Below are 23271 nucleotides of genomic sequence, written 5' to 3'. Positions count from 1 at the left end.
GGAATATTGCATGCAATTCTGGTCTCCTTCCTATCGGAAAGATGTTGTGAAACTTGAAAGGGTTCAGAAAAGATTTACAAGGATATTGCCAGGGTTGGAGGATTTGAGCAATAGGGAGAGGCTGAACAGGCTGGGGCTGTCTTCCCTGGAGCGTCGGAGGCTGAGGGGTGACCTTATAGAAGTTTACAAAATTATGAGGGATGGATAGGATAAATAGACAAAGTCTTTTCCCTGGGGAGGGGGCATCCAGCACTAGAGGGCATAGGTTTAGGGTGAGAGGAGAAAGATATAAAAGAGACCTAAGAGGCAACTTTTTCACAGAGGATGCTAAGAGTATGGAATGAGCTGCCAGAGGAAGTGGCAGAGGCTGGTACAATTGCAACATTTAAGAGGCATTTGGATGGGTATATGAATAGGAAGGGTTTGGAGGGATATGGGCTGGGGGCTGGCAGGTGGGACTAGTTTGGGTTGGGATATTTGGTCGGCATGGACAGGTTGGACCGAAGGGTCTGTTTCCATGCAATGCATCAGTATGACTCTAAGTATTGAATCTACAGTAGTTCCACATGTTTTTGATGTTTCATCTAATGTGGAACTGAAGGAGATGGGGAAAGTACTAATTGAGTATTTTGCATCAGTGTTTACTGTGGAGAAGGACATGGAAAATATAAAATGTGGGGAAATAGATGGTGACATTTGGAAAAATGTCCATATACAGAGGTGGTTGTGCTGGATGTCTTAAAACACACAAAGGTGGAAAAATACCGAGGACCTGATCAGGTGTGCCCTCGAACTCTGTGGGAAGCTAGGGAGATGATTGCTGAGATATTTGTAGCATTGATAGCCACAGGTGAGGTGCTGGAAGATTGGAGTTTGGCTAATGTGGTGGCATTATTTAAGAAAGATTGTAACAAAAACCCATGGAACTACAGACCGGTGAGGCTGACAATGATGGTGGGCAGTTTGTTGTAGGGAATCCTGAGGGACAGGATGTACATGTTTTTGGAAAGGCAAGGACTGATTTAGGGATAGTCAACATGGCTTTGTGCGTGGGAAAACATGTCTCACGAACTTGATTGAATTTTTTGAAGCAGTAATAAAGACGATTGATGAGGACAGAGTGGTGGACATGATCTATATAGACTTCAGTAAGGCGGTCAACAAGCTTCCTCATGGTTGGCAAGGTTCGATCGCGTGGAATACAGAGATAACTAACCATTTACAGAATTGGCTCAAAGACAGAGGGTGGTGGTGGATGGTTGTTTTTCAGACTGGATGCCTCTGACCAGTGGCGTGCCATAAGCATCGGTGCGGGGTCCACTACTTTTTGCTATTTATATAAATGACTTGGATTGAACGTAAGAGGTATAGTTAGCAAGTTGGCAGATGACGCCAAAATTGAAGGTGTAGTGGACAGTGAAGACGGTTACCTTAGAGTACAACGAGATCTTTATCAGATGGGCCAGTGGGCTAAGGATTGGCAAATGAAGTCGAAGTTAGATAAACGTGAGGTACTGCATTTTGGAAAGGCAAATCAGGGCAGAACTTCTACACTTAATGGGAAGGTCCTTGGGAGTGTTGCTGAACAAGGAGACCTTGGAAAGCAGGTTCATAGCTCCTTGAAAGTGGAGTCGCAAGCAGATAGCATAATGAAGAAAACATTTGGTGTGTTTTCTTTTATTGGTCAGAGCATTCAGTATAGGAGTAGGGAAGTCATGTTGCAGCTGTACAGGACATTGGTTAGGCCACATTTGGAATATTGTGCTCAATCCTGGTCTCCCTCCTATTGGAAAGATCTTGTGAAACTTGAAAGGGTTCAGAGAAGATTTACAAGGATGCTGCCAGATTTGGAAAGTTTAAGCTATAGGGAGAGGCTGAATAGGCTTGGACTGTTTTTCCTGGTGCATTGGAGGTTGTGGGGTGACTTTATTGAGGTTTACAAAATCATTGAGGTTTACAAAATCAACAAGGTCTTTTCCCTGGGGTGGCGGGAGTCTAGAACTAGCAGGCATAGATTTAGGGTGAGGGGAGAAAAGTTTAAATGGGATCTAAGGGTCAACGCTTTTGACACAGAGAGTGGTGCGTGTATGGAATGAGCTGCCAGAGGAAGTGGTGGAGGATGGTACAATTAAAAGGTGTCTGGATGTGTATGTGAATAGGAAGGGTTTAGAATGATGGGCCAAGTACTGGCAAATGGGACTGGATTAGTTTATGATCAGCATGGACGGGTTGGACTGAAGGGCCTGTTTCTATTCTGTACATTTCTATGACTCTATCAGACTAGGTCACAAAAATATTATCTGCTCATTCCATTCAGTTGCTAATTACTAGATCTTGCTGAGCACAGATTTTAAAAAATTCATTACTGGGATTTGGGTGTTACTAGTAAGGTTAGCAGTTATTCCCTAATCTCCTTCGAGAAAGTTGTAGTGAGCCAATTTATTAACAGTCCATATATGGTATCGCAGTGTTGTTAGGGAAGGAATTTCAAGGTTCTAACTGAGAAAAAAAATGAAGGAATAATGAAGTGTTCTCCAAACCATGTTGCAGATTTTGAAGGTCTTATTGAGAAGCAGCCATTGTTTTTCTGGGCGATAGAGATTTTGAAAGGTGCTGTCAAAGGGAAATGGGTGTGTGACTGCAATGTGCTGTGCATGGCATGTACTCCAACCATGGAGCATTTCTTACAGAGTCAGAGTTATACAGCATAGAAACAGACCCTGTGGTCCAACTTGTCCATGCTAGCCAGGTTTCCCAAACTAAAGTAGTCCCACTTGTCTGCGTTTGGCACATTTCCCTCTCAACCTTCCCTATTCATCCACCTGTCCAAGTGTCTTTTAAATGTTGCAACTGTACCAGTATCTACCACTTCCTCTGGGAGTTCATTCCACCAATGAACCACCCTCTGTGTGAAAAAGTTGACCCTCAGGTCCCTTTTAAAATCTTCTCCTTTCATCTTAAAATTATGCCCTCTAGTTTTGAACTTCCATAACCTACAAAAAAGACCTTTGCTTTCAACTTGTCTATGCCCCTCATGTGGAGGGACAGAATATTTTCAAGGTGCTGAATGGGGTACTATTCAGGTAGACTACATTGTTTCCATGGTGCTGAGCTTGCTTACTGCTGTTGGGACTGCACTCATCCAAGCTATGAATATTCCATCACTCCTGATTTGTACTTTGTGGATGCTAGACCGGCTTTGGGGAGTTGGGAGGTGAGGAATTACCAGTTTCTGACCTGACTTTGTAACCACAATATGTTGACAGTTGGGGATTCAATGATGGTAATAATGCCATTGAATTCAAGGAGCAATGATTTGATTCTTTCTTGTTAGGTAAGGTCATTACCTGGCATTTGTATGGTACAAATGTTATTTGCCACTTATCAGTCAAAACCTAAATATTGTTCCAGGTTTTATTGCATTTGGATATGAACTGTTTCACTGAATTGTGAGTGGAATTAAACAATAATTATCAGCCCATGGCCCACTTCTAATCTCTGGACAGACTGGTTAAGACTGGCTTGGGAACTTGTTTGTGGATTGGACACTCCTGATTTAAAAAAAACAGTCAAGTTCTGAGGCTTAAATTATTGACCACTCTCAATTACTGCATCCGCATTTTGGGGTATACAACTTGATTATTGATTATTGCTTTTTCCTTAATGCATATTAGGACAATTTGTAAGAATGCCAGTTAAAGGGGATAAGCAACATTTATACTCGATAAAAGGTCAAGATGTGACTATACTGTGTTTTTAAGAGGGATTTGTTCTGTCCTGTTTCTCTTGCAGGGAGGCGTTGCCAACGATGGAATGTCTGCTTTAGAAGCAGTGGATAAATAGCTTTATGCTGTCCTAGTATTTTTTAAAATTAGACACAAGAAGCATAAGCAGGTGGAGTCAGACTCCCATAGACCCAGGGTTGTAGTTTTGTTCCCAATTGTTGAAATTGGGTGTTTTTGCTGTTGAAGCTGCTAGATACAGCTCTGTCTTTTGCTGGAGCAAAAAAAAATTGTATTCTATATGTGCTACAAGCTTATTTTTGGTGTTCCATTCTCCTGGACTGGAAGAGATAGAAGTGAGAGGAATCTATTTTGATGTATTTGTCTTTGCTAAGGGTGTGTTTATGAGATGCTGCTATATTTAACAGTTGATGACTAATAGTTAAATCATATATTATTTTGCTAAGTATTTCAAAAGAGTTAAACTATGCCGATTTCTTTTGTTTGTGTTTGAACTGTTATAAGAATAATGTATGTTTTGCTTAATACCTAATAGTGGTCCATTCAAGTCACATCTGGAGTTTGCACGTTCTCCCCGTGTCTGCGTGGGTTTCCTCCGGGTGCTCCGGTTTCCTCCCACAGTCCAAAGATGTGCGGCTCAGGTGAATTGGCCATGCTAAATTGCCCATAGTGTTAGGTATGGGGTAAATGTAGGGGTATGGGCGGGTCGGTGTGGACTTGTTGGGCCGAAGGGCCTGTTTCCACACTGTAAGTAATCTAATCTAATCTAAACAGCCTTAAAGATAAGAGTCTCACTTATCTCCTTGATATATTTTTGAGATGGTTTGGTCTGGTCCATAATGAAGAACAGCAATACTTGCCCTAGTTAGATAGATAGCATGACTTGGCAATGTTCCCTTTAATTCCCCCTTGTGCATGGTTCCATTAGATTAAAGTTCCACCATGTTTGTGCTCACTTTCAAGTGATGCTGGTGCATGGCACACATCTGATTGTGCTTAGATGTTAATACTAACTGCTATTCAAAAATAATATGTGGATTACACTTCTGAACAATTCTCAGGAACTGCAGAGTGCTGTTTTGGTGCCAGTTTTATTTTGAAGTTAAATAGGTTTCAAATCATTTACTTCATCTAGTCAGATTTTCCTTGCAAACGTTTGCAATCACAACTTTTTGAAATACAGATCTCACTAACTTGTTTTATATTCTATTGAAACAGGTTCTCTCTCACAGTCTCTGTACAGTGTTGCAAGTACCTCATAATCCAGTGGCTTTGGAAAACCATTTTAAAGACGATGATGAAGGACCAGTTTCTAACCAGGGATACATGCCTTATTTGAACAGGTTTATCTTGGATAAGGTATCTTTTCTTGATAAATTGATATTAAACCCAAACTCTGAATCTCTCTTATGTTGCAAGTTTAGTTTAATAATTCCTTGCACAGAGTAGCAGCCTTTGTAGTAAAATTAGTACCTATTGAGCTGAGCCTGGCTTTGAAGTAATGTCCTTATTTCTGAGTTAGATGTTTGTGGTGATATCTGCCAGGTAACATGTAAAAGTAAGGCCCTGTCAACTCCTCAAGGGGGTATAAATGATAAAGAGCAGGAGACTCCTTCTGGTTCACACATTTATAAAGCAGAGTGTTGGTCACTTACTCATTAATGTTAGTGAGATGTTGCTATGTATAGGTTGGCTGCTGCAATTTCACTTTTTGATGAATGCTAATACACCTCAAAAGAAAATATTTAATTGCTTTGAATCATTTTGGGAAGTCCCAACATGAAAAGTGCTATTTAAGTGAGCAAACCCAATTCTTAATTATATACATGCCATGGTAGATGGAATGTAGCAATGAGCAAAATCCACTTTACTTTGTCAATCTCAGCATCGGCTTAAATTTGAGCTAAGTGACATGCCTTACAACATGCTTCCACATTTATGCTAAAATATGTCCAGGAAGAATTCAATTTTTAGTTTATTGCCATCATAATTGTAACATAAAAACAATGCATTGTGATTCTGGAAATCTGAAAAAAAGTCTCCAGGAATGCTGAACATAGACAGCAAGACAGACAGGTCTATGGAGAAAGAAAAAGCTGATTTTTTTAGGTTGACGTTCTTTTAACAAAATGTCATCCTTTTTATGCCTATTTTTGGGGGAGGAAATAAAAACAGAGGAAGCAGATTTCTTAAAATGGCGGAAGGACTTTTTTTCAAGTCTCACAATTGAAACTACCACAATGAGATTTAGAAGAGTGAGTATGCTTAGAGTTTGTGCAACTTCCCCTCCCTTGACTCACATTTTGATTCTGTACACTATCTTTTCCTTAGTTGTTTGTGTAATGACCACAAGAATATTTCAGTGCTTGCTTTATGTAAACTTCAGGAAACACATTTTTCCTTTTCTATCACACACCCAGCTGAAACCAGAGATCTGGGCAGTTCTCCATAATTGCCCTTCCCGAACAAGGAATGCCTTGTTGAAGGGCAGGCAGTTCATTGCTTCTTTAAATAAACAAGTCATTTGCATTTGTTAAGCAGACAAAAGCTTTTAATATTTTAAACTTGAACAAAAATACAAAAAATTGAAACTGTTTTAAAGTTTGATTGACATTAAGTACTGTATTTTAATTATGAAAACAAAAAATCTTTATAGTTTAAAAATCCAAGAATCTCAATAAATTATTAGCCTATTATTGCTGCATCATTTTCTCAAATATTCAAATAATACCAGTGCTTTTCATGATCTGAATAATTTGTCTACAATTCCTATCATACCTGTATGTTCTTTGCACCAAGAATTTAACTGTATTCTTGAAGTAGCCCTTACATAACGTACAGATGTTACTCACTGCTAATAAGTAAAGTCTGTATCAAGCCAATAAGCATGAACATTTAAATCTTTATGGTCTACTGCTTTTAAAAAGCATGTTAATGGTAGTCTATTTTAAAATAATAGAGAATTGTTCATGTTATTCTTAGATTATGTGATCTTTCTGTGGGTTAAAACAAAACTTCAGCTTATTTTTCAAAGGAAGAAATCATATTGAACATTCATGATCAATATCATAAAAAGCAAATAATGTTGAAAAGGACTGGATAAAACTGGGGTAAGTGAGGAAGTAGTTGATGAGGTAATTCTAATCCTGAATTTTAAAATGCTGAAGTTTATAATGGGAAGGAAGATCCACATTTGCAAATTCTGTCATCCCAGGAAATAATAGACCAGAGCAGGAGAGTTTTTTTTTAGCAAGTCATGATTTTGACATGGCAGAGACTTTAGAAGGATGAAGCATGCAGGAAACTGTATTTTGAGCTTGAATAGGTGTAGGAAAGAAAAATTGGAGGAGTAATGATTGATCTTAGCAATGTTTAAAAATAAAACAAGAATTTACATGTTGGAGAAGGTATGATAGGGCAATCAGGACAACTGTAAATCTTACTTATGAGGATAGATTCTCAGGATAAAATTTATTTTCTTCAAACTTAGAGCAGACGGCTGTCTTTGAATGTTACAATCCACTTAAATGGTTTATTTAAAATAGCAAGATAAATAAAACCAGAAGGAGTACATCTATAATCTGTATCTCCAATTAATCAAGAATTTAGGGGCTATTTGTGCTTGCATTTACCCAACCTTATTCACCACATTTTGAGTTTAGATACTTCTGTTCTAAGCTTTTATTTGCATTCATCATTGTCCTTGTTAATCTGCGTCTATTTAATATATCATGCAGGAGCTGAAACATTGACTCTGCTACTCTTCTGCTGCTGCTTGACCTGCTGTGTTTCTCCTGCTTCACATTTTATTGACTCTGACTTTCCAGCATCTGCAGTCCTCACTATCTTCTATTTAATATGTACCGCAGTCTCCTCTTGTATTATCCAGCATTTTTCTTTTTTCTTGATTTAGTCTTTTCTACTTATGCTGAATGTTTACTAATGTAACCTTCCTGAACTGGACCTGGCCTTTCTATGAAGTCATTGGTTTTATTTTTGTTGAGGTACAATACATCCACATCCCTTTTGCATTTGATGTTAAATCCTTCCCAGAGTGCGTCTTCTGCCTCAAGAATCTGACCCTCCCCCCTCACCTCTGTATCGTGTCACATTTTGATGTTCTCCATCTTTAAGTTAACATTGTCACTTGTGCGCAGTACTAGTCCTAATATGTATCACTTTCCTCAATTCAGGGAATCAAACTTTTTAATTGGCACTCACAGGAAGTAGCCATATCTGGCTAGGCCAGCATTTATTGACCATCCCTAAGAGTCAACCACATTGCTGTTGCATGTAAGCTAGACCAAGTAAGGATGGCAGTTCCTTCTCTATATGACATTAGTGAACCAGTTGGAGCTTTGACTATCAATGATGGTTTCATGGTCATTATTAGACCCTTAATTCCAGATTCTTTATTGAATTCAAATTTCACCATCTGCCAGGGTGGGATTTAAAGCCAGGTCCTAGAATATTGATTGAATTTCTGGATTAATAGTCCAGTGAAAATACTACAAGGCAATTGCCTTTCCTCCTCCTAGCTTGCTCATTGTCTTCCTCAACCCTGCACAATATTCTGCATCTTCTCCATACTCTGTCATGAGGAAGGCAACATACCATGCAGAATTCTCCATGAGAAGATTTGTGAAGAATCAACAACTAAATTGTTCTCTCATTCTTGACTGAAGTTGACACTGTCCAAAGTTTCCTCTGAATCAGTCACAGTTTTGTTTTAGTGGCTTAGTTAGGGGATAACATCGTTAGGGGATAGTTCAGTAGAATACAAGGTAGGTTAACAATGCAAAAGGTTATGTTATTGTCTGGACCAGCAGCTACAATGGCCCTGCAGCCTTTTCTGATATTAGTTGAAGGCTAGTTTATATAGGAACATATCTAAGTGGAATAGGAAATAAACATAATTTAGAGTCTGGGCAGATTGGTCCACCAAGGCGCATTGTCCTGGTGTTTATTTGAAATTGCAGTTCATTGTGCAGTGACTATTGTCCAATGGGTACTTCTGAAGTATTAGGCTGTTATTGTAGGGAAGTATGGCAGCCAAATTGTAGACAGGAAGTTCATGTATTGGCCAGATTCTAGGAGGATACCCTGCTTGTCTGTAAATAAGCATGCTTGAGATGCCAGAACGGACGTCAGTGTAAAGTCTTATTGAGAAGATGACACTTGTGATAATGTCCCAGTTAATTCTGCGCTGAGGTATTAATCTTGCTCATTTCTGTGAGAGTAACAATTTTGCCCACAGCTTTCTAACTTGGGTGACAATACTGTCACTAGCTCTTGACTGGTCACTATTCTGAACACAATTCTAATATAGATATACCTGATAATAATTGCTGGGTATTTCACCAAGGGAAGGGAAAACATTTAATTCAAATACAAACATTTTGTGTTTCTGGGGTTTTTTTTTGCCTTTGTTTGAAGGAATGTATATAAATTTTCTTTGTTTTAATTAATTTAAGAAAACTTATTTCTCAGGCTGTTTGCAAATATTAAAACATAATCAAATGTGTGAAATTTGTGCACTTGCACAGACACGTATGGGTCTGTTCAACCTGACAAGAGAATGATGTGGAAAGCAGAATGGGTTGAACCACTTCCATGTAATTTTGACCAGGTATCTTGCCTGTGACTTTCCAATTGAGCATAAAAAGAGGCCTGTTTATAACTTAAATAGATGTTTGTGCTTGAACTTTTCTGCAATTATCTAAAGGAAGGCCATCACGGGATGAAAGCACAGTTCTTGAAGGATTAATGCTGGCAAGTGCTATGATTGCTTGTAAGCTGACAGGTTTTATTTGTATTGGTATGATGTTTTTTAGAGAGTTTAGAAATGTGTGCCTTTTAACATTGCAATCTTCTGTGAATCTATAAATTAGGCCATAAGACCATAAAATATAGGCGCAGATTTAGGCCATTCAGCCCATCAGTTCTACTCTGCTATTTGATCATTGCTGATATGTTTCTCAACCTCGTTCTCCTGCCTTCTCCACATAATCCTTATTGCCCTTACCAATCAAGAGCCTATCTATTCTCTGTCTTAAATGCACTCAATGACTTGGCCTCCACAATCCTCTGTGGCAATGAGTTCTACAAAGTTACCACCCTCTGGCTGATGAAATTACACCCCATCTCAGGTCTAAAGGGTTTTCCTTCATTCTGAGGCTGTGCCCCTGCATCCTAGTCTCTCTTACTAGGGGAAACATCTTCCCCACATCACTCTTTCAATGCCTGTCAGACTCCTGTAAGTTTCAATCTGATCCTGGGGCAAAAGTGAGGACTGCAGATGCTGGAGATTAGAGTTGAGAGTGTAGTGCTGGAAAAGCACAGCAGGTCAGGCAGCATCAGAGAAGCAGGAGAATTGACTTTTCGGGCAAAGCCCTTCATCAGGAATTCATCAGCCCATTCCTGATGAAGGGCTTTTGCCTGAAACATTGATTCTCCTTCTCGGATGCTGCTTGACCTACTGTGCTTTTCCAGCACTACGCTCTCAACTTCAGTCAGATCCCCCTCAACCTTCTAAACTATATCGAGTACAGAACCAGAGTCTTCAACCATACCTTAAATGCCAAACTCTTCATCCCGAGGATCATTATGAATCTCCCTTTTCAACAACATCCACATTAGATATGCTCAGAATATTCCAAATCCAGACTGTCCAGAGTCTCTCACAGCTTCAGTAGGATGTCTTTGCTCTTGCATTCTAACCCTCTTGCATTTACCCTCCCAACTACCAACCGAACTTGCATGTTAACCTTCAGAGAATCCTGAACTAGAGCTCCCAAGCCCCTTTGTCCCTCAGATTTCCAAAGCCTCCCTGCATTTACAAAATAGTTTACACTTCTATTCTTCTGACAATATTGTATTTTTGTCACTTTGCCACATTGTATTCTACCTGCCACTACTTTGCCCACTCTCCTAGCTTCTACAAACCCTTTTGCAGCCTCCCTGCCCCTCAACACTACCTGTCCACCTCCGCCTATCTGTGTTTCATCTGTAAACTTAGCAACAATGCCCTCAGTTCCTTCGTCCAGATCATTCGTATGTAACATAAATAGCTGCAGTCCCAACACTGACACCTGCGGAACTCCAGTAGTCACTGGCTGCCATCCTATAAAAGATCCTTTTATCTTTACTGTCTGCCAGTCAGCCAATCCTCTATTCATGCCAGTGCCTTGCCCCTAACATCTAGGGTTCTTATCTAGTAGTGTCTTATGTGGTACCTTGTCAAAGGTCTTCTGGAAATCCAAATATATCACTTCTATTGGCTCTCCTTTGTCTAACTTACTTGTTGCCTCCTCAAAAAATTGTAACAGATTTGTCAGGCATGACCTCCCCTTGACAAAGTTGTGCTGACTCAACCCTGTTCTACTCTGCACTTCCAAGTACTCCACAATCACATCCTTAATAATGGATTCTAAGATCTTATTAAGAATGGGTGAGGTGCCAAGAACTGGAGAATGGCTAATGTTATATCTTTATTTAAGAAAGGGTGTAAGGAAAAGCATGGGAATTATAGACCTTTTGAGTCTGACTTTGGTGGTGAGTAAGTTGTTGAAAGTGATTCTGAAAGGTAGGATGTATATACATTTGGAGAGGCATGGAATAATTTGAGATTATATGGTTTTGTGCAAGGGAAATGATGTCTCTCAAACTTGATTGAATGTTTTGAGGAAGTAACCCAGAAGATTGATTGAGGGCAGAGCGGTAGATGTTATTTACTTGGATTTTAGTAAAGCCTTTGACAAGGTTCTGTGTGATAGACTAACTAGTAAAGTTAGATCACACTGGATTCACAGTGAGCTGTCAGTTGGATACAACATTGGCTTAACGGCAGGAGACAGAGGATACTGGTGGAGGATTATTTCTCGGACTGGAGGCCTGTAACCAGCGGTGTTCCGCAGGATTGGTACAGTGTCCACTTTTGTTGTCATTAATATAAACAAGTTGGATGAGAATATAGAGAGCATGGTTTGTAAGTTTTTGAATGACCCCAGATTGGTGCTATAGTAGACCATGAAGAAGGTGGTTTAAGATTGCAAAGAGACCTTGATCAATTAAGTCAATGGGCTGAAGAGTGGCAAATGGAGTTTAATTTGGATAAATGCGAGGTGGTGCATTTTGGTAAAATAAACAAAGGCAAGACTTATACTATTTATGTGTAGGGTCTTGGGTAGTGTTGTGGAATGGAGATACCTAGAAGTTAAGGTACATAATTCTACGAAGTTGCATCACATGTAGGGTGTTTAAGAAGGCGTTTAGAATGTTTGCTTTCATTGCTCGGACTTTTGAGAACAGGTTGTTCTGCTAGGGTGGCACGGTGGCTCAGTGGCTAGCACTGCTGCCTCACAGTGCCAGGGACCCGGGTTCAATTCCTGCCTTGAGTGCCTGTGCAAACTCCACACAGCCATTCTCCTTGCGTGTGCATGGGTTTTCTCCAGGTGCTGCAGTTTCCTCCTACAATCCAAAGATGTGCTGGTCAGGTGAATTGGCCATGCTAAATTGCCCATAATGTTAGGAACATGAGTCAGAGGTAAATATAGGGTAGGGGAATGGGTCTGGGTGGGTTATGCTTTGAAGGGTCGGTGTAGACTTGTTGGGCCGAAGGGCCTGTTTCTATACTGTAGGGAATCTAATCTAACTAAACATGCATGTCATTAAAGCAAATTTGCTGTAACACAATTGACGAATTGGGTACACAGTTCCTAAAATGCAAATTTTTAAAACATGCGTTGGCTATAGTACAATTACATCGCCAACAATTTTATGTGCTATTTCTAAAGCATGATTTTTCTCTAATTCAGGGTTGAACAAGAATGCTATCGTCGCATTATAGATGAACTACCTGTGTAGAAGTTGAGTTGTTACATTGAGGTTGTATAGGAAATTGGTGAGGCCTGTTTTTTAGATTAGATTAGATTACTTACAGTGTAGAAACAGGCCCTTCGGCCCAACAAGTCCACATCGACCTGCCGAAGAGCAACCCACCCATACCCCTACACTTACCTAACACTAGGGGCAATTTAACATGGCCAATTCACCTGACCTGCACATCTTTGGACTGTGGGAGGAAACCGGAGCACCCGGAGGAAACCCACGCAGACATGGGGAGAACGTGCAAACTCCACACGGTCAGTCGCCTGAGGCGGGAAATGAACCCGGGTCTCTGGCGCTGTGAGGCAGCAGTGCTAACCACTGTGCCACCGTGCCGCCCACCGTGTTCTGGAGTACTGTGTCCCTTGCTGGTCTCCCTCTTATAGCAAGGATATTATTAAGCTAGAGAGAATTCTGAAAAGATTCACCATGATGTTGCTGGGAATGGAGGGTTTTGAGTGATAAGCAGAGGCTGGATAGGCTGGGAATTTTTTCGGTGGAGCATAGGAGGTTGAGAGGTGACCTTATAAAAGTTTATAAAATCACGTGGTGAAATGAAAAGGTGAGAAGCAGGTGTCCTTTCCGAGGGTGGAAAATTTCAAGACTAGGGCCATATTTTTAAGTTGAGAGGTGAAAGATTTATACAAGATATGAGGGGAAATTTTGTTTACACAGAGACTAGTTTGTGTGTGGAATGAACTTTCAGAGCAAGTGGTGGATGCAGGTACAGTTATAGCATTTAAAATACATTTAGATAAGTACATGAATAAGAAATGTTTTGAGGCATATGGGCCAAGCGCAGGCAGGTGGGGAAAGTTTAGTTTGGGATTATAGTACGCTCATCTGTTTCCATGCTGTTTGGCTTTGTGAACAGAAGTTGAATTACTTGGATTCCAAATAAGTAAATTGAAAGTTTGGTGTTTTAATGATTTTCCGCAGAACTTGCAAATCCTTCATGATGTGACTTGAAGTTGCAAAGGGGGAAGTTGTGACTTAGCTGCTAACTGAGTTGAACTGTAATTGTGTAACTTTATTGAGAGCTGTAGTTGTGGTTTGGTCTACAAGGCAACCTTGTACAGTTAAAGATTTTAATCAGCTGCATAATTAATGTATTACTAATTGGAGAGCTTTGAAGTACACTGAATAGAATTAGCCTTTTGGAATTTGTTCTTGACCAACTACTCAGTTTCTATGGTGAAGGTTGTGCAGCAGAAGCAATTAAAGTTTCCTTGTGCTTGGTGAATGGAACAACTTGCCATGCAGTGATGCTTAGTGTTTCTGCTAATGCTACAAAGGGGAATTCTTGGTGGCATGGACTGGCAGTGGACATTCTCGTTGTTATTAACATATCTTGGAAAAAGGATCAAACTTTTTGACGGAAAGTTAGAAATTTAAAGAAATACAATCACCTTGTTTGCTTCAACTTTTCCTGAGCTCTTCCTAATTATTTTTATTTCTTTCTTCCACGCCCTTCCTACTCTGTTAAAGGTTCAACCAAACAGCTTTGATAAATCTGACTTCAATAGGATGTGCTGGACTCTGTGTGTCAAGAAAAATCTGAACCGCAACAATTTACTGATCAGTGATGATGATACTTTTAAAGTGTGGTGTATCTTCAATTTCCTGTCAGAAGATGTGTATCCTCTCATCATAGTCCCAGAAGAGGTAAGTTCGGTAAACCTTCAAATAAACAAAATCAGCATGCTTGGTTAGGGGAAGATCAGACTGACGTGGTGAGTTTCTGTTGTGAAAGCTGTGCCTGTTCAACTGCAAACATTGTATGCTGAAGGTTTGGAAACGGAGGCCAGAGACGTGGAGGCTGACTAATACTGTATAGTGAACTGCTGTGTCCTGGATAATGATGAGCTTCTTGTGTTGTTGTAGGCACACCCATTCACATGAGGGTTCTATCTAATCTTTTGACTTGAGACTTATGGGTGGTGAAAAAGACTTTGAGGATTTGAGACGTATTTCTGAGAACTCAACTGCCCTGTTGTTTCAGTGAATGGGAGAGAAAATACAGGAGAGGAGAGGAAGTCATTTCACTTTTAAAGTATGATTAAGTCATACAGAATTTAAATGTTGCCAAAAGAGACGTGTATTTGAAGCTTTTCATCTTACAGTCATCAGGACTGCTTCCTCACAACACCAGGGGGCCCATGTATGATTCCAGTCTTGTGTGACTGTGTATGTGGAGTTTGCACAATCTTCCCGTGTCTGCATGGGTTTCCACTGGTTGCTGCAGTTTCCTTCCAAAATATGCAGGTTAGGTTGATTAGCTGTGCTAATTACCTCGTTGTGTCTAGGGATGTACAAGCTCATTGGGTAACCATTGGTAAATGTGGGGCGACAGGGATAGGGTGAGGCCTTGGATTTAGGTGGTTTGCTCTTTGGAGGGTCAGTGCAGACCTGATGGGCTGATTGGCCTCTTTCTGCATTATAGGGACTCTTGGTGGTGGAGGGTTGTTTTTCAGACTACAGGCCAGTGATCAGTGGAGTGCCACAAGGATCGGTGCTGGGTCCTCTGCTTCTTGTCATTTACATAAATGATTTGGATGTGAGCATAAGAGGTACAGTTAGTAAGTTTGCAGATGACACCAAAATTGGACATGTAGTGGACAGTGAAGAGGGTTACCTCAGATTACAACAGGATCTGGACCAGATGGGCTAATGGGCTGAGAATTGGCAGATGGAGTTTAATTTAGATAAATGCGAGGTGCTGCATTTTGGGAAAGCAAATCTTAGCAGGACTTATACACTTAATGGTAAGGTCCTACGGAGTGTTGCTGAACAAAGAGACCTTGAAGTGCAGGTTCATAGCTCCTTGAAAGTGAAGTCGCAGGTAGGTAGGATAGTGAAGAAGGCGTTTGGTATGCTTTCCTTTATTGGCCAGAGTATTGAGTACAGGAGTTGGGAGGTCATGTTGCAGCTGTACAGGACATTGGTTAGGCCACTTTTGGAGTATTGCGTGCAATGCTGGTCCCCTTCCTATTGAAAAGATGTTGTGAAACTTGAAAGAGTTCAGAAAAGATATACCAAAATGTTGCCAAGGTTGGAGGATTTGAGCGATAGGGAGAGGCTGAACAGGCTGGGACTGTTTTCCCTGGAGCGTCGGAGGCTGAGGGGTGACCTTATAGAGGTTTACAAAATTATGAGGGAGATGGATAGGGTAAATGGGCAAAGTCTTTTCCCAGGGTTGAGGAGTCCAGAACTAGAGGGCATAGGTTTCAGGTGAGAGGGGAAAGATATAAAAGGGACATATGGGCAACTTTTTCACACAGAGGGTGGTACGTGTATGGAATGAGCTGCCAGAGGAAGTGGTGGAGGCTGGTACAATTGCAACATTTTAAGAGGCATTTGGATGGGTATATGAATAGGAAGGGTTTGGAGGGATATGGGCTGGGTGCTGACAGGTGGGACTGGATTGGGTTGGGATATCTAGTTGGCATGGCCGGGTTGGACCGAAGGTCTGTTTCAATGCTGTACACATCTATTATTCTATGTAAGAAACTAAATTCAGAGGGTACTGTTTGGTTAATGTGGAGATGCAGAAAAATTGTTTACAGTCAATTTTAATTAACTGATACAATTTGCCTGGTTTTAATTTAATCTGATTGGTCAGTGTGTTACAGTAGGGATGTTTCAGGAATTGTTTCCGATTGCCCCTTACCTGATGAGAAAAGGCTATGAGTGGACTTATTCCTTTTATCAACAAAGAACATGGCTCTTTGTGTGAATAAATGTAAACCTCTAGCATGTGCAAATGAGTTATTCAATGCTCATTACGGATAATCTTAGGTTGTGGTGTAATTCTTAGTGCAGTCAGGATTATTTTGTAAATGCTATCCAATAGATCATCACATTTAATGTTGGACACTGTTTTGAGTCTTACAAGCATGTGTTAACTTAAGCATGATTGGCATATTGCCCACTACAAGGCAGTCAAGGGGATGAAGCATTTAGTTTTGCATTTGAGTACAGGATAAACTGATTTAACTTTTTAAAATGTTGATTGTGCGATCTTTGGATGAAAATCGTAGTAAATCCTAAGAGTTCAGTTTCAGCCAACATGAGCAAAGACTAAAAGACAAACTATGCAAATTTAAAATGAGTAACCATTGAATTTAATGTGATCTTGGTGATCAGAATGACCGAATGTTTCAATGATTAACTCTAAAATTTTGAACAATTTCTAACACAAAATGTGCTAAAATCGCTGTACTGTGAACTTTAGAATAATCCAAGTGCAGAGTTAAATGTTTGTTCAGGCAATATTCTAATTAGCTAATGTAAAACCTTGTTAATGATCAAAGATCACATTCAAGCTAAGTAACAAAGTATGTAAGACATAATGTAAGTAAAACTATGAGCATGCTAAGCTGACAACTTATGCTTGATGACTATGATCTGTGCCATTAAAACTGAGAGCATTCAGGTGTCTCCTTTGACCTTCAATCAAGCCAAACTCCACATTTCCTCCACCCTAAAACTGATCCTGTATCTCTAGCTTTTCTTTTATCTTGCTCTCATGCTTCTCTAAAGCTATCCATAAAACTGCTGATGTTTGTGTTCTTGTTGGTAGTTGATATTGTAAATAGTTTCCACTTGGGTCCTTACCCTTTCTTTTAAAACTGCCCCTGAAAACCTAATCTCTGAAAATACACCATTCTGCCCAAAGTCATAGAGTCAAAGATGTATGTTATGGAAACTCAAATGTATTGTTGTCTCCCAAATCTGTGCCCATCTTTCTAACAGCTCTGTTTTTGAATTTTAGTAATCTAGTTTAGACCCCAGCACAATACTGAAATTACTTGAATCAAAGTCACAAGTGACCTAGACCCTCTTCAATGTTTGATATTCTTGTGTAGGTTAACAACCTTTCTGCCAATTTCTTACTCACTCGGATTTCCCTCATTTGCTTTCATTCTTGCCAGTTTGGTTCTAGCTGAAGCATTTTGAGCAATGGGTTCTATCCCAGTTTCTCACGTGACTCTGAAGCATCACCAGATTCTACTCCTCTTTCTTATCTACATGCACCTTCAAATGGCATCATCGATACATGTGGGTTCCATATCTTGCTCTACTTGGTCTACCCTCTCGAAACAAATTCTGTCTCTTTGTTGTCAGACTACTTAATTAACAACTGTTCTTGTTTGAGTAATGTTCCAATTAAGGACTCAGAAGACTGAAGCCATCATCTCTGGCTCCTGTCAAAAACTTTGGATCCTTTCCATTCATTTCATTTCTCACTCTCTTGCCCCAACCTTGGATTTGACCAGACTGTTTGCAGCCTTGATTTTGCATTTTATGTCAACCTGAATTTAAAGATTCTCCATTATAAAATATCTTCTGCTTTCATTCTAGTGACATTGGAATTCTCCATTCCCAGTTTGGCAGAACTGCTTTTGAAATTTTCACCTGTGCTATTGTCACCTGCAAATTTGTCCATTCCAGGGCTCTCCTGTATGTAACTTTGTTTAATTCTACAGTACGCTCCTACTCCTTGGCCCATCGCAACCCAAAGAAACCCTCCACTGCTGGAAATCTGCATGCCTGCAGCATCGGTGATCCTGTCATTAAAAACTTAGACTGTGGATTATTTTCCCAAACTGCACCACTTCTCCAGTTTCCTGTCATCCTTTCAGGACCTGTTTTGATGCTCAACTCTTCAGCTAAGCTTCTAGTCACCCCTCCTAATACCTGCTCCTTTTAGACAGTAGTTTTTGAATAAGTTTGGATACATTGTGATGGTAAATATTAGCACACAGTTGAAGAGTTTCATTGCTAATGTGGCTGTGTGCAAGATTGTGACTTCAAACCAAGTTCCATTGAGCTTGTAATATACTTTGCTACAATGCTGTATCTTACAAAAGGTTTTCTGGAAGTCAATCCACACTGATTCATTGCATTTCTTACCTTTTATCAGAGACTTTTGTGATGTTTGTCAAGTGTGATCATTGACCTTGAAATTTATTGCTGGTTATTTATAATAGTAAGAGCTGTGGTTGTACTGATCCCATTTTTGAATTGCTTTTAAATGCATCAGAACAAAGTTCATTATGACAGCAAGATTAGGGAAGACTTTTGAAGAATATACTTCAGTAGCTGTTACAAATACAGTAAACTCCCTGCCAGCACATTCATTTTTTGCAAATTCTCTAATGTACACTTTACACAGCACGCATCATTGTGTCAATGCTCAGCTATCTGCAGTATGGGAGGCAAAATACGATGATAAAATGTCAACAAAACTAAAATGAAAGATCTTGCTCGTGGAAATATTGATGACAGCACTGTATTCCCAGGTCTGCAAGTACTCACTCGTGTTGATTTCTGTCTTGGATATGGGCCCAAAACATTGTGTAGATCAATAATTTGTGAGCCACCAACTTCACCTTATGTTAAGGCTCAGTGTTTAGTCCTCATGTCTTTTGTTTCTTTTAGTGTTCTTGTATTGTTTCTCTACTGGAATTTTAAAATATTTAATAAAAATATGATTTTCAGAGAATTTTAGTTTGCTTTGTGTGTTGTAGATATCAAAAATTTGATTGGCTGTAACTTATCCTATTGATTCCTGTTATAAATCGTGTTTCCAATTCGTGATTTCAGCAGCTACCTGAACGTAGACAATACCTTAAGAGTACAAGCTCCAAACTAATATGTAGTCTGCCATTTAAAACTAATACCATGTGACTTTTGTAATTGTCTTCATAACCTACTGCTGATGTTTCTTTGCAGAAGTCTTTTATGAAATGCATAAAAATATTTCTAAATTTCCCTGATCGATAACTCAAGGGATTAAAATCTGGTTGTAAATTTTTGATGTTTGTTGTGAATACGATACTTTTAACTCTGCTTTTCTATAACTTGTAATAATCTTAATAGTTCTAGTTTTGTAATATTTGACTTCAAATGTATGTTCATGAGCCTGATCATCAAATCTACCAGTTCAGCATTGACAAGCGATGATTGGGTGAACTTAAATTGGTAAGAGTTTTTTTTAATTATAGAAGAGAGAACATTGTTTTGATTTGCTTTTGTTTCATTTTGGTCAGGGAACACTTTATTCATTTATGCATTTGATTATACTGGGAATGTTTTTATTACTTAATTAAATGTTGTGGTTAGCAGTATGTAATACGAAATGATTTATAAATGGGCGTGGGCTGAATTCCCTGAAAAAATGTTTACGTCAAAGAAGGTGGAACTCGTGTAATAGAGAGGGAACTTAAACTACATAAATTATTTATTGTTTATCCCTTTTATGCACAAAAATAGAAATGACGTTTTCTGAAAGGGTTCCTTCCTAACAGGATGTGCATTTACTCGCACTGCTATTGGTCCATTTCTAGTCTGTGGTAACATGCTGTGTTGAGCTTCCTGTTTGATAGAGATCCTATTCTGACATGGACCATTGTGTTCCTCCCACTTATTAATGGCTTTTCAAGAGAATCTTGCTTCTCATTAACAGTTGTGTGCTGAAATGCATGTCATTACTTAAGTAATAGCTGAGCAACTCCTAAAGGAGCCTTTTGTTTTTGCAATTTTGATATGCAGGATTAGAAAGCCTTGCTGATATTTTCTCCATAGCAACCAGCCTGTGACCTCACTAATACTTTGTTATGCTGCTGATGAGAAAATGCTTACGTGATCTGGGAAGACATCATCAAAGCATCAATAGCTCCTTTACATAAATTGAACATTGCAATAGAAAATTGAGTCCTGAATATATTGCAATTTGTAGTTGGATTTAGCTTCAAAGAAGTTAATTAACACTCCTCTGACTTCAGGGAATTTTGCAAAAGTTACTAATGCAGGACTCACTATGTATGTCACACTGTAAAGTTTTGCTATAAATTCTGTGTCTTACAATTGTGTCCTCCACAACCACCTGATGAAGGAGCAGTGCTCCGAAAGCTAGTGCTTTCAAATAAACCTATTGGACTATAACCTGGTATTGTGTGATTTTTTAACTATGTACCAAGCATCATTCTACTTTTCTCTTGCTAACAGGGATTCTCATTTTATAGTAGAGCATTGCCATGAAAATCTCTAGTTCTGTTTTGTTCACATCATGCACCAGTTGTGCTTTCTGATAGACGATGATTTACATAAGAGTCAACTGACTTTCACTTATTATTGAAGTTGAATCCAAACAGCAGAAATCAGGACCACAGCCTTTGGTCACAGTTCAGGTAGACAGAGTGTTGATAACCTTCAGAATCAAAGGTCCTTGATCAACACAGACAATGCCAGAGACTAAATTCACACAGACATTGAATGTGCATTTAAATTTCACTTTACGGGTACCCATTTCCTCTTGACTCCTTACTTTCACCGTCTTTTCTTTCTCGCTAACCTCCTTATGCACCACCCCGTCATCCTTCATTTCTCTGTCTCTCTTCTAACCCTATCTGTGTGCCTATTGTCAGATAGATACCTACACAGCATTAGACCTGAAACTTGCTCATGGCCTTTGCTTCCTTGTATTTGTATAAATAAAACTAATTATTCTATTTATGTATGCCATTTTAATATTATGTTAAGCCATTAACTTTGTATTAATAGTTACGCCAACAAAATGTTCCTGTTCTCACTGCTCAGATTGAATATTTCCTACGAAAACTGACTGAAGCAATGGGAGTTAATTGGCAGCAAGAGCAGTTTGAAGACTACAGAACTCAACTTGGTGCCAAGCGCTGTGGCCTTTCTGCATGGGAGTTCATTGAACTGATTGGCTCTGGCCTGTTCTCTAAGGGCATGAACAGACAAACGTTGTCCATGGCAATCAATGAAGTTTACTGTGAGCTCATTCTGGATGTGCTGAAACAGGTAAGAGTGGTTTTGTCATCTCTCGGGCTTATTCCCTTCTGTTTTCCCCCAAAACTCTCTTAGTTGGGTAATGCTGTTTTTTCTGAGTGGAATGTAATTAGTGGTTACAGAAAGATGTGAAAGAAGTGTCTTGTTTTTTAAAAAAAGCTTCATTATGACACTCAGGCTTATCTAGTCCAGCAAAAGACAGCAGTGTATTTCTTCAGAAGGTTTTAGTAGTCATGTTTTGTGTAGCATGAGTCAATATTCAGTTTCATAACTTATCTAGTGTTTTTAATCTCCCTGGGTGTTCAGGTAGATATGATAAGGACATCAAAGGGATGAGTATCTATTGAGTTACATTTCATGGCTTGAAGCAGAATTGAGTGGCTTTGGCAGAGATCTCTCATCAAGCTGCTCATAGCATCTTCTTGGATATTGGAGGACTATATCCAGATGGGGAAATTCACAAGAGGAGAAAACTGAGTTGAGATGGCCACCACCCAACAGCATAAATGAAAATAATATTCCTGTTGTAATGGTATTTCATGAAAATCAGGTTGAAAAGTCATAAGATTTTATTTATATAGGTCCCATGAAAGGAAAAAAAAAGCTAATGGATAAAGATCCTTTGAAGATATCTTATTGCCAATTTCATTTGATGTTTTTTTTAGCCTCAGTATTTCAGACAGTTCAGGGGAAATATTAGATACAAGCTACAAAAGAAACCAAGGTAAATTCGGAGAAATTGAAACAAAACATTTACTTTGAACCTCACTAAACCTTTAAAAAAGCAAGCAAAAAGTGAACCAGGCACACAGTTAGGTAAAATTACACAGTTTATAAACTTTAAATTTATGGCCTTGATGACAAAGTCATGAGGCACGTTATAGAGTCATAGAGATGTACAGCATGGAAACAGACCCTTTGATCCAACCCATCCATGCCAACCAGATATCCCAACCCAATCAAGTCCCACCTGCCAGCACCCGGCCCATATCCCTCCAAACCCTTCCTATTCATATACCCATCGAAATGCCTCTTAAATGTTGCAGTTGTACCAGTCTCCACCACTTCCTCTGGCAGCTCATTCCATACACGTACCACCCTCTGTGTGAAAAAGTTGCCCCGTAGGTCTCTTTTATATCTTTCCCCAATCACCCTCTAGTTCTGGACTTCCCAACCCCAGGGAAAAGACTTTGCCTATTTACTCTATCCACGACCCTCATAATTTTGTAAACCCTATAAGATCACCCCTCAGCCTCCAACGCTCCAGGGAAAACAGCCCCAGCCTGTTCAGCCTCTCCCTGTAGCTCAGATCTTCCAACCCTGGCAGCATCCTTGTAAATCTTTTCTGAATTCTTTCAAGTTTCACAACATTTTTCCGACAGGAAGGAGACCAGAATTGCACGCAATATTCCAACAGTGGCCTAACCAATGTCCTGCACAGCTGCAACATGACCTCCCAACCCCCGTACTTAATATTCTGACCAATAAAGGAAAGCATACCAAACGCCTTCTTCACTATCCTATCTACCTGCAACTCCACTTTCAAGGAGCTATGAACCTGCACTCCAAGGTCTCTTTGTTCAGCAACATTCCCTAGGACCTTACCATTAAGTATATAAGTCCTGCTAAGATTTGCTTTCCCAAAATGCAGCACCTCGCATCTTACTGAATTAAACTCCATCTGCCACTTCTCAGCCTATTGGTCCATCTGGTCCAGATCCTGTTGTAATCTGAGGTAACCCGCTTCGCTGTCTGCTACACCTCCAATTTTGGTGTCACCTGCAAACTTACTAACTGTACCTGTTATGCTTGCATCCAAATC

General features: G+C 39.6%; 1 protein-coding gene across 1 annotated transcript in view; it reads left to right on the top strand.

The window, feature by feature from the left end:
- The window catches only part of swap70b (switching B cell complex subunit SWAP70b), a 130767-nt gene that overhangs the window by 15716 nt on the left and 91780 nt on the right, over positions 1–23271 (top strand). The window contains exons 2-4 of the mRNA XM_060838904.1: positions 4962–5102; positions 14118–14294; positions 21234–21461. Coding sequence (XP_060694887.1) covers positions 4962–5102; positions 14118–14294; positions 21234–21461 — 546 coding nt within the window. The remainder of the gene's footprint in view (positions 1–4961; positions 5103–14117; positions 14295–21233; positions 21462–23271) is intronic.

Source organism: Hemiscyllium ocellatum, chromosome 18 (genome assembly GCF_020745735.1).
Source record: "Hemiscyllium ocellatum isolate sHemOce1 chromosome 18, sHemOce1.pat.X.cur, whole genome shotgun sequence".
Classification (NCBI taxonomy): Eukaryota; Metazoa; Chordata; class Chondrichthyes; order Orectolobiformes; family Hemiscylliidae; genus Hemiscyllium; species Hemiscyllium ocellatum.
Note: the sequence above shows the minus strand (reverse complement) of the source record. Positions and strands in the feature narration are given on the sequence as shown.